Raw genomic sequence first — 12362 nt, 5'->3', positions numbered from 1 at the left:
CTCTCCACGCCCCGGAAGTGCTGCTGAGCGCCGGAAGCCGGAGGTGACGCGTCATCCGTGTGCCAGGGACTCCTGATTGGATGAGGTGTGGGCGTGGCCACACCCGAGGGGGAGGCGACGGCCAGGGGATAAAGGGGGGGGGAGGGAGAGACCCACAGAGACCCATACTCATAGAGACCCACACAGACACTCACAGAGACCCACAGAGACTCATAGAGACCCATACTCATAGAGACCCACACAGACCCACACTCACAGAGACTCACACAGACACCCACACAGACTCACAGAGACCCACACTCACAGAGACTCACACAGACCCACACTCACAAAGACCCACACTCACAGAGACTCACACAGACCCACACACACAGAGACCCACACTCACAGAGACTCACACAGACCCACACACACAGAGACCCACACTCACAGAGACTCACACAGACCCACACTCACAGAGACCCACATTCACAGAGACTCACACAGACCCACACTCATAGAGACCCACACTCACAGAGACCCACACAGACCCACAGAGACCCACACAGACCCACAGAGACCCACACTAACAGAGACCCACACTCACAGAGACCCACACTCACCCATACTAACAGAGACCCACACTCACAGAGACCCACAGAGATTCACACTAACAGAGACCCACACAGACCCAAAGAGACCCACACTCACAGAGACCCACACCCACAAAGACCCATACTCACAGAGATCCACAGAGATCCACACAGACCCACATTCACAGAGACCCACACAGACCCACATAGACCCACAGAGACCCATACTCAAGAGACCCACACCCACAGAGACCCACACTCACAGAGACCCACACAGACCCACAGAGACCCACACTCACAGAGACCCACACAGACCCACAGAAACCCACACTCACAGAGACCCACACAGACCCACAGAGACCCACACTCACAGAGACCCACACACACCCATAGAGACCCACACTCACAGAGACCCACACAGACCCACGCTCACAGAGACCCACACAGACCCACACAGACCCACACTCACAGAGACCCACACATACTCACAGAGACCCACACTCACAGAGACCCACACAGACCCATACTCAACAGAGACCCACACAGACCCACACTCACAGAGACCCACACTCACAGAGACCCACACAGACCCATACTCACAGAGACCCATACAGAGACCCACACAGACCCACAGAGACCCACACTCACAGAGACCCACACTAACAGAAACCCACACAGACCCACATAGACCCACACTCACAGAGACCCACACAGACCCACACAGACCCACACTCACAGAGACCCACACTCACAGAGACCCACACAGACCCACATAGGCCCACACTCACAGAGACCCACACAGACCCACAGAGACCCACACTAACAGAGACCCACACAGACCCACATAGACCCACACCCACAGAGACCCACACAGACCCACAGAGACCCACACTACCAGAGACCCACACAGACCCACACTCACAGAGACCCACACTCACAGAGACCCACACAGACCCACAGAGACCCACACTAACAGAGACCCACACAGACCCACATAGACCCATACTCATAGAGACCCACACTCACAGAGACCCACACAGACTCACAGAGACCCATACTCACAGAGACCCACATAGACCCACAGATACCTATACTCACAGAGACCCACACAGACCCACATATACCCATACTCATAGAGACCCACAGAGACCCATACTCAAGAGACCCACACCCACAGAGACCCACACTCACAGAGACCCACACAGACCCACATATACCCATACTCACAGAGAACCACATAGACCCACAGAGACCCATACTCAAGAGACCCACACCCACAGAGACCCACACTCACAGAGACCCACACAGACCCACAGAGACCCATACTCACAAAGACCCACATAGACCCACAGAGACCCATACTCACAGAGACCCACACAGACCCACACTCACAGAGACCCACACAGACTCACAGAGACCCATACTCACAGAGACCCACATAGACCCACAGATACCTATACTCACAGAGACCCACACAGACCCACATATACCCATACTCATAGAGACCCACAGAGACCCATACTCAAGAGACCCACACCCACAGAGACCCACACTCACAGAGACCCACACAGACCCACATATACCCATACTCACAGAGAACCACATAGACCCACAGAGACCCATACTCAAGAGACCCACACCCACAGAGACCCACACTCACAGAGACCCACACAGACCCACAGAGACCCATACTCACAAAGACCCACATAGACCCACAGAGACCCATACTCACAGAGACCCACACAGACCCACACTCACAGAGACCCACACAGACTCACAGAGACCCATACTCATAGAGACCCACACAGACCCACACTCACAAGAGACCTACACTCACAGAGACCCACACTCACAGAGACCCACACTCACAGAGACCCACACTAACAGAGACCCACACTCACAGAGACCCACACTCACATAGACCCACAGAGACCCACACTAACAGAGACCCACACTAACAGAGACCCACACTAACAGAGACCCACACTCACAAAGACCCACATAGACTCACAGAGACCCACACTAACAGAGACCCACACCAGCAGAGACCCACACTTACAGAGACCCTAAGTAAAACTAAACTAAGTGTATTGCCACCAGGGTGTAGGGGGGCCCCCCACTGAGCTGCTGTGCCAATCTTGGTCCACGCGAGCGGCCTGCCCTGCACCAAGTGAAAGCAGCTCCGTCAGGTCGCTCGTCACGTGGAAACGGCGTTAGAGCGGCCAGGAGAATAATCCTCGCACTCTTAAGACGCACCGCTCGGATCGCTAGGGATGGGTTAGCGCGTCTCCCACGTGCGTGTGAATATTCACAGAGGATGGACGTGAATGTAAGATAATTTTGTCGTGACGGTGGTCGCAGCTGCTGCGAGCTGCTAAGAGACACTTGCCCCTACAGTCTGTTAGATGCCACACGGGGGGCCTTCACTGGAGGGGTTTGCTTTGCCGCACCAACGCTCCCCACACACACAGTGCACACACGGTGAACTCGTAAAGTGATGACAGGAAACGATGAGGTAAAATGTGCAAAAGTTTAATATATTAAACGGCAATAAACGCATTCAAGAGTGCGAGTGAGGTAAAAAAATAGAATTTCTACATTGAGGTAAACATTTTTTTTATATTCTGAGGTAAAAGCAAATCTTTTTTACATTGAGGTAAAAAAATAACATTCTGAGGTTAATTTTTTTTATAAACATTCTGAGGTAGACAAAAAAATATTTTGAACATTACGAGGAACATTTTTTTTACATTCTGAGGTAAAAACATGAACATTAAATTGTCCTTAAGGAGACATAAATTAACAAACGCTCTCTGTGTATCTATCTGTCTCTCTCTGTCTCTCTGTGTATCTGTGTCTGTGTGTGTCTGTGTGTATCTGTGTCTGTGTATCTGTCTCTCTGTGTCTCTTTGTGTGTATCTCATCTCAGTCAGTCGACCCGTGGCACCTGGGTCTGCCCCGTGACCTCCTGCCAGCGGTCGTTCGACACTTCACGTGGCCTCAAGGTGCACGTCCTGGCACAAGCGTCGTGGTGACGCGATTCGCCACTTAGTGGCGAATGGCAGTTGTTGTTATTGTTGTGCATGTCTGTGTGTGTGCGTGTCTGTGTGTGTATGTCTGTGTATTTTGTACCATCGGACACTCCACCCCCACAACTCCCAATCGGTGATGGGGCAGTTGTGGAGAGAGTGGAGAGTTTCCCATACCTGGGCAGTGTGCTTATGACTGGCTCCAGTTTAACAGCAGAGGTCTCCCTCCGAATCAGTCGAGCGGCAATATCTTTGCATCGGTTGCGTAACGCTGTGTGGAAGCTACCTGGTCTGTCGCTCCGCACTAAGCTTCAGGTCCTCTCGGCCACGGTCATTCCCTCCCTTCTCTACGCTTGCGAAACGTGGACCCCCCTAATGGAACATCTTCGCCGGTTAGAAACATTTAAGCTGGCCTGCCTACGATCCATCCTGGGTTTAACCAGACTGGATTGTGTGAGGAGCTCACAAATCCTTGAAAGATCTGGGCAAGGTCCCATCGGTGAGCTCCTCCAGCGGGCAAGGCTGCAATGGCTGGGTCATGTAGCCCGCATGCCCTGCCACCGCATGCCGAAACAGCTTTTGTTCGGCCGGATTGAGGGGGCTAAGCGGGTGCGGCACGGGTTAGAGAAGAAATGGAGTGATGTGGTACAGGAGGACGTGGAGCTGAGTGGACTTGCCGATGACTGGTACCAGCGGTGTCAAGATCGGCCTCTGTGGAGGAGGCTCGTGAAGGATGCTACTGGGCAGTTGGAGGTAGTCGCACTCCAACAACAATGGAGGGCGGAGGAGCGACGCTCAGAACGAGCGGAGCGCCGGGTGGCTAAAGCACAGCAGGTTGGCACAGTAGGAGGCACAGGTGGTGCATCAGCCAGTCATCTCAGTCAGTCGACCCGTGGCACCTGGGTCTGCCCTGTGACCTGCCAGCGGACGTTCTGCACTTCACGTTGCCTCAGGGTACACATAGCCTGGCACAAGCGTCGTGGTGACGTCACCGCCACTTAGTGGCGAATGGCGGTTGTTGTTGTTGTGTCTGTGTGTGTGTCTGTGTGTGTCTGTTGTGTGTCGTGTCAGGACAGGAACGTGTGCACCACAGAGTGGATCTCCCTGCGGCAGAGTGGGCAGGCCATGCCACGCCGCTGCAGCTCCAAGGCGCAGCGGCGGCACGTGGCAAGGTGACCGCTGTCGCCGTGAACTAACGTGCAGCTACGCGGCTCACTCCGGCACACCACGCACTCACCCACGATAACACCACCAGCACCACCCACACCACCAGCACCACCCACACCACCAACCACACCAACAACACCAACACTACCACCCACACCAACACCACCACCCACACCACCACCATCACCCACACCAACACCACCACCCACACCACCGCCACCACCACTGCCACCACCACCCACACCAACACCACCACCCACACCAACACCACCAACCACACCAACACCACCACCACCACCCACACCACCACCATCACAACCACCACCCACACCACCGCCACCACCACCCACACCACTACCACCACCACAACCACCCACACCACCACCCACACCACCACCACCACCACCCACACCAACAGCACCGCCACCGGTTGGAGCGCAAGATGGAGAGGAAGTGGTGGAGGTGGTGGTGACGTTGGCACCGGCTGAAGGGGAAGAAAAAGAAGAGAGTGAGTGAGTGAATGTGTGAGTGTGTGAGTGTGTGACTGTATATGGGTAGCGGTAGTGTAGTAGTAGTTAGTGCTACGTCGCGCTATGAACCCGGGGAGGGAGTGAGAAGGAGGGAGGGAGTGAGGAGGAGGGAGGGGAACTTCACCTCGCCTGCTGTCGGCCGTCACTATGGAGAATGACTTCACGAACAGCGCTGCCACCGAGTGTCTGGAAGAGAGAGACAGGGAGATCCAGGCTGCGTTTGGATGCAGGCTCTATCTCCCGCCCCTCTCTCTCTCTCCACCCCTCTCTCTCTTGTGCTTGTTTATTTTTATTTCACTTTCTTTATTATAATTTTTCTATCTACGTGACTTTAGTGAAAGAACCAAAGAATATTCACCCACTCAATCACTCGCCCACTCACTAAACAGCTCACCCATCCACTCAATAATTCACGCCCCCACTCGCCTTCCCACTCACTCACTAAATAACTCATCCGCTCACCCACACTCACTCACCCACCCACTCTCTCTCCACCCTCTTTGTATCTCCCTCACCTGGGATCTCTGAGTGAGAATCCCTCCACACCAAACACCTCCCCCAGGGGGTCCCCGCCACACCTCACCAGGTACGGCCTCTCTACATCGTAAAGTTGTCTTCGCTTGATGTATTGTCCCACGTAGTGGTGCGCCTACGTGGGACGCACACACACACACACACATGCACACACGCATGCATGCACACACACGAGTGGGTGACTGAGTGGGTGAGTAGGTGGGTGGGTGAGTGAGTGGGTGAGTGAGTGGATGAGTTAGTGAGTGGGTGGTTGAGTGATTGAGTGGGTGAGTGGGTGGGTAGGTGAGTGGGTGGTTGAGTGATTGAGTGGGTGAGTGGGTGGGTAGGTGAGTGAGTAGGTGAGTGAGTGGGTGTGTGGATCAGTGAGAGAATCAGTGAGTGGGTGGGTGGATCAGTGATTTAGTGGCATGGGCGGAAGAGATGGACTAGTCAGTGAGTGGATGGGTTAGAGGGTGAGTGGATGGGTTAGAGGGTGAGTCGAGTGAGTGGTTGGGTGAGTGAGTGGATGAGTGAGTGGTTGGATGAGTGAGTGTTAGTGTGTGGGTAAATGGAGTGGGTGAGTGGTTGGGTGAGTGGGTGGCTGAGTGAGTAGGTCAGTGAATGAGTGGGTGGACGAGTGGTTGGGTGAGTGGGTGGGTGAGTGTAACGTCTGTACTATGTTGAACTTCTTTCGCACCGCACGTAGCCATGTGTGATAATCCTGCAAATCCAAATTATACAGCAGGTGTCAGGTTCGCGATGGAATCCACGACCTCCTGTACACCAGGCGAGGTAGTCAACATCTCCTAGCCACCCTGATAATGATGATGGTGGGTCCCACGACCTCCTGTACACCAGGCGAGGTAGTCAACATCTCCTAGCCACGCAGATGATGATGGTGTTGGTGGTCGTGATGGGACCCACCTGCTCCCACGTGAATGTGTCGCCCTCGACACCGACCGACTGCAGCAGACGAAGCATCGCAGGCACCGGCTTCAGCTGCATCCCAGCGGACAGAGGCATCACGGAGCCACATGTCATCACTCACACAGACACAAAGGTCCCCCGTGTAGCCACGGCAGGCTATAGGGGCAAGTGCTGTTAGCGAAGAGAAGCACCTATTAAGGCTGCCGGCACTGTGGCACATGAGGGGGTGGGTGGCCAGCACCACGCCGAACCGCCTTTGTCTCCCCAGTGGCTTTGTTTACTACGACACACCGCTACACCAGCTACTCTTTTGAGTCAACCTAGGGGAGGCCCAGGACCGATTGTAGTGTATAGTAGTGTATATTACATTGTAGTGTATAGTAGTGCATAGTGTATAGTAGCGTATAGTACTGTAGTTTATAGTAGTGTAGGGTATAGTGTAGTGTATAGTAGTGTAGTGTATAGTAATGTAGTGCATAGTAGTGTAGTGTATAGTAATTGTAGTGTATAGTTGTGTATAGTGTACAGTGTATAGTTGTGTAGTGTATAGTAATGTAGTGTATAGTTGTGTATAGTGTACAGTGTATAGTTGTGTAGTGTATAGTAATGTAGTGTATAGTTGTGTATAGTATAGTGTACAGTGTATAGTATAGCGTACAGTGTATAGTATAGTGTACAGTGTATAGTATAGTGTACAGTGTATAGTGTACAGTGTATAGTATAGCGTACAGTGTATAGTATAGCGTACAGTGTATAGTAGTGTACAGTGTATAGTAGTACACAGAGCACCGGTGAGCCCCCCTAAAAGCGACTCACCAGAATGTTCCTGTGAGCTCCAGCAGCGGCCAGAGACAACCTGGAGTCACCGGCACTCATCACGGCAGCGGCCAGAGACAACCTGGAGTCACCGGCACTAATTACGGCAGCTGTGGAGACAGCAGGAAGACAGCGACACTCGTCACGGCAGCTGTGAGACAGCAGGAAGACAGCGACACTCGTCACGGCAGCTGTAGAGACAGCAGGAAGACAGCGACACTCGTCACGGCAGCTGTGGAGACAGCAGGAAGACAGCGACACTCGTCACGGCAGCTGTGGAGACAGCAGGAAGACAGCGACACTCGTCACGGTAGCTGTGGAGACAGCAGGAAGACAGCGACACTCGTCACGGTAGCTGTGAGACAGCAGGAAGACAGCCACACTCGTCACGGCAGCTGTGGAGACAGCAGGAAGACAGCGACACTCATCACGGCAGCTGTGGAGACAGCAGGAAGACAGCGACACTCGTCACGGCAGCTGTGAGACAGCAGGAAGACAGTGACACTCGTCACGGCAGCTGTGGAGACAGCAGGAAGACAGCCACACTCGTCACGGCAGCTGTGGAGACAGCAGGAAGACAGCGACACTCGTCACGGCAGCTGTGAGACAGCAGGAAGACAGTGACACTCGTCACGGCAGCTGTGGAGACAGCAGGAAGACAGCGACACTCGTCACAGCAGCTGTGGAGACAGCAGGAAGACAGCGACACTCATCACGGCAGCTGTGGAGACAGCGACGTGGTGGGGGGGGGGGTGAGTAATGCTCAGCCGCCGGGCACGGCTGACGACCACCTCGTGGGGACCGCCTGTGTCGTGAGTCTATGGGTCTCTGTGTGAGTCTGTGGGTCTCTGTGTGAGTCTGTGGGTCTCTGTGTGAGTCTGTGGGTCTCTGTGTGAGTCTGTGGGCTTATGGGTATCTGTGTGAGTCTTTGGGCCTCTGTCAGAGTAAATTGGTATCTGTGTGAGTCTATGGGTATCTGTGTGAGTCTGTGGGCCTCTATCAGAGTAAATTGGTATCTGTGTGAGTCTATGGGTCTCTGTGTGAGTCTGTGGGTCTCTGTCAGAGTAAATTTGTCTCTGTGTGAGTCTATGGGGCTCTGTGTGAGTCTGTGGGTCTCTGTCAGAGTAAACTGGTCTCTGTGTGGGTCTATGGGTCTCTGTGTGAATCTGTGGGCCTCTGTCAGAGTAAATTGGTATTTGTGTGAGTCTATGGGTCTCTGTGTGAGTCTGTGGGCCTCTGTCAGAGTAAATTGGTATCTGTGTGAGTCTATCAGTCTATGGGTCTCTGTGTGAGTCTGTGGGTCTCTGTCAGAGTAAATTTGTCTCTGTGTGAGTCTATGGGTCTCTGTGTGAGTCTGTGGGTCTCTGTCAGAGTAAATTGGTCTGTAGTGATAGCAAGTACCGCCACAGTCAGTATGCACTGTTGTAGTGATAGCAGTTACCACCACAGTAAGTATGCACTGCTGTAGTGAGAGCAGGATCCACCACAGTCGGTATGCACTGCTGTAGTAATAGTAAATAATGCTATCGAGTTGGTACATACCGCTATATAGAGTTAGTAGATACTAAAACAGTCAGACTATACCACTACAGTCAGCAAATACTGCTACAGTCAGCAGATACAACTACGGTCAGTAGCTACTAGAGTCAGTAGGCACTACTATAGAGTGAGTAGAAACTGATATAGAGTTAGTAGTTACTACTATAGTCAGTGAATACTCCTATAGAGTCAGCAGATACTACTATACAGTTAGTCGTTACTACTATAGAGTCGGTAGACACTACTGTAGGGCCAGTAAATACTACTACGGTCAGTAGTTACTACAGTCAGTAAATACTACTAAACAGTCAGTAGCTACTACTGGCTCAGTAGATACTACTGTACAGTCAGTAGATACAACTACAGGGCCAAGAGATACTACTTATTCTGTTGTATGTAGGCTGTGTAGGTATATACAGGACTAGCTGTACTACCCAGGCTTGAATTCACCACACCCGGCCGCCTTTGTCTCCCCAGTGGCGATGTTCACACCACAACAGTTACTCGTTAGAGGCTGAGTCGACCTAGGGGAGGCCCAGGACCGGTTCAAATAATCGTCACCGGTGGTGGCCGTGAGCGGGAATCGAACTCGGGTCGCCGGGTTCGTAGCGCGGCGTAGCGCTAACCACTACACTACAATGCATTAGGCTTCCACACACAGACACAAACACACAGACACACACACAGACACACACAGACACAAAAAGATCCCCCATATAGCCTTAACAGACTGTAGGAGCAAGTGCTGTTAGCGAGCACCTATGAAGGCCGGGACGGTACACGAGGGGGTGGGTGGCCAGCACCACGCTCGACCGCCTTTGTCTCCCTAGTGGCAATGTTTACACACCACACCAGGTACTCATTTGAGGCTGAGTCGACCTAGGGGAGGCCCGGGACCGGTTCAGATAATCGTCACTGGTGTTGGCCGTGAGCAGGAATCGAACCTGGGTCGCCAGGTTCATAGCGCAGCGCGCTAACCGCTACACTATCGCTCCCCACAACACACAGACACACACACACATACAGACAACGCTAACCGCTACACTACAATGCGTGACGCTTCCACATGCACGGGTCACGTGACAGATTTGACGTCACAGCTCACTTGCCGTGCATAAAATCTAGGCATTATTGAGCTCCCCTCCCCACCCCTAAAAAAAACACAAAAGTGTATTTGTATAATGTTTGCACGGTGTACAGTCTGGGAAATACCCACATGGCAAATTTCCAGTTTGTTGCATGTCGGGAAGTACGCTAAACATTTTGAACAGACAACACACACAATCACAACCTTGCATATTTTTATATATATGGAGATAAACAGTAAGAGCCAATTTGTTAATCCATTGCCGGACGAGGGTCTCCCCACGCCGCCCCGGGTCATGATTTGACCATACTTCACCACGCTCGTCCGTGTGGCGGCTTGGTGGAGGAGGGTAGCGTAGACGTGGGAGCGTAGTGACATTGTACTCTACAATGGATGTTGCCCCCACCGCTCCTATGCCACTCACCAACGTTGCACAGTCCCGCAGCCGCCTAAAACAACAACAACAACAAAGTCCCATCACAAGGGAGAAACACACAAATAGAGATTCACTCACCACCACGTAGCTGTCAACCTCTATCAGTGCCCCTACCTTATTACAGATCAATTCAGACCATATCGCCCACCACGTGTCTTTATGAATATCAACGTTCGTCCTGCGAAGTCCCATCACAATGTAGAAACACAAATAGACAATACTGTTACCAAAGCATGTTTTTTTGCCCGTATTGAAACGGCTGTACCCCGTATGGGCGTGAAAACTCAATGTCTCTGTACAAGAATACGGGGTAAACCGTACGGGTTATGACAGCTGTGATGCATCAAGAGATAACTTGACCCGTGGTTGTGTTACCTCGTTTAACCAAAGGCTTCAAACTCGCGTGGAACAGCCCGAAACCCAAAGCATGAGGACAAACACAAAGACGGGTATATCACGAGAGAAAAAAACCCCTACATATTTACCAATAACACTGCCCTTAAAAGTAAATTCTGTGGTGCATAATCGGGCAATGGGCCTTTTTCATAACGCCTCTGTTACTGACGATTGTATTTCAGCCTTTCTTCTTACGACTGCTGCCTGTGTATCTTACTGTGAAAACAGTTCCACAAAGCATGTATAAATGTTTATTTTCTTTGTGACAGACTAGGCCCGAGACGCCAGGGAGGGCCTGAATGGCCTGGATTGCCTACCGAGAAGGAGACGCCTTCCCCGGCGGGGAGCAACCACAGCCTGCGGTGTCACCGCCGCAACGGGGGTCACACAACACCGGATTTTTTTTTCGTCAAAATTTTAAAACCAAAACACCCACTTACCAGTTCGCGTGAGTTCAATCCTGCTCAGAGTTTTAAGGGGCGAGAGGAATTGTTCGTGCAAGTTTAGAGTTTAGGGTGGGGGTGGGGAGTCGTTATGTTCCGAACAGTTTAGAAGCGTCCTGGGAGCCGGGCTTGAGGCGTCAGCCATTGGCACTTGGGAGCTACCACTCCCAGCCAAGGGTTGACGCTCAAACTATCAATCTTATACTTGCACTTCCATCACATAATTTGAATCGTATTTACTCGAACAATATATGCTGAATGATCTACTATGATGGTCACGGTCGCTCCGTCATTGTATTGCTGTTGAAGATGTATATATTTATATATTTTAAAAAAACATTACCGCGTCTGCGACCCCCCCCCCCCTATTTAAAGCGGTAAGTTGGTTCGTTCCAAATGATGACGTTCACACAACGCGATCAAAGTTGGGAACGCTCTTGCAGAATTGTACAACTCCGAAAGTTATCGCGATATGGCGACACTACGATATTACCTAATCATATCCACCATAAGCATATCGTACATTTTTTTCCACACGGCACGTGCACACACTCAAAGCACTTGCAATTCAAATTTCGATTTAAAACTTTCGTGACTGCAGGGATTCATCTTCTTGGTTATTTCGGTGAAGTCACCACCATGTAGAATGGAAACAATAAAATAATAAAAATAGTTATTTTGATCCCCTGCTGATTTTGTACGTTTGCCCACTGACAAAGAAATGATCAGTCTATAATTTTAATGGTAGATTTATTTGAACAGTGAGAGACAGAATAACAACAAAAATCCAGAGAAACGCATGTCAAAAATGTTATAAATTGATTTGCATTTTAATGAGTGAAATGAGTATTTGACCCATCAGAAAGATTTCTGGCTCCCAGGTGTCTATGTGTACACTGTGTGTGTG

The 12362-nt window shown here is 51.5% G+C and overlaps 1 protein-coding gene across 2 annotated transcripts; it reads right to left on the bottom strand.

Moving 5' to 3' along the window:
• Positions 1-3088: 3088 nt before the first annotated feature.
• LOC142917313 (uncharacterized) lies at positions 3089-11612 on the bottom strand. Of its 2 annotated transcripts, none has more exons than XM_076061943.1 (7): positions 11453-11612; positions 10496-10629; positions 7555-7664; positions 6736-6810; positions 5814-5947; positions 5423-5484; positions 3089-5252 (listed from the first exon to the last, which is right to left on the bottom strand). In XM_076061943.1, exons 3-7 carry the CDS (start codon positions 7612-7614, stop codon positions 4669-4671), a joined length of 915 nt encoding a protein of 304 aa, XP_075918058.1. In that variant the 5' UTR covers positions 7615-7664; positions 10496-10629; positions 11453-11612; the 3' UTR covers positions 3089-4668. The 2 variants fall into 2 exon arrangements, with proteins under 2 accessions (XP_075918058.1, XP_075918059.1); XM_076061944.1 differs by having other exon boundaries at positions 10605-10629.
• Between the last annotated feature and the right edge of the window lie 750 nt (positions 11613-12362).

This window comes from Petromyzon marinus, unplaced genomic scaffold (genome assembly GCF_048934315.1).
Source record: "Petromyzon marinus isolate PM22_M1 ecotype Great Lakes invasive population unplaced genomic scaffold, UKy_Petmar_22M1.pri1.0 PM_G_Scaffold_45, whole genome shotgun sequence".
Classification (NCBI taxonomy): domain Eukaryota; kingdom Metazoa; phylum Chordata; class Hyperoartia; order Petromyzontiformes; family Petromyzontidae; genus Petromyzon; species Petromyzon marinus.
This window is presented reverse-complemented; position numbering and strand designations above follow the sequence as displayed.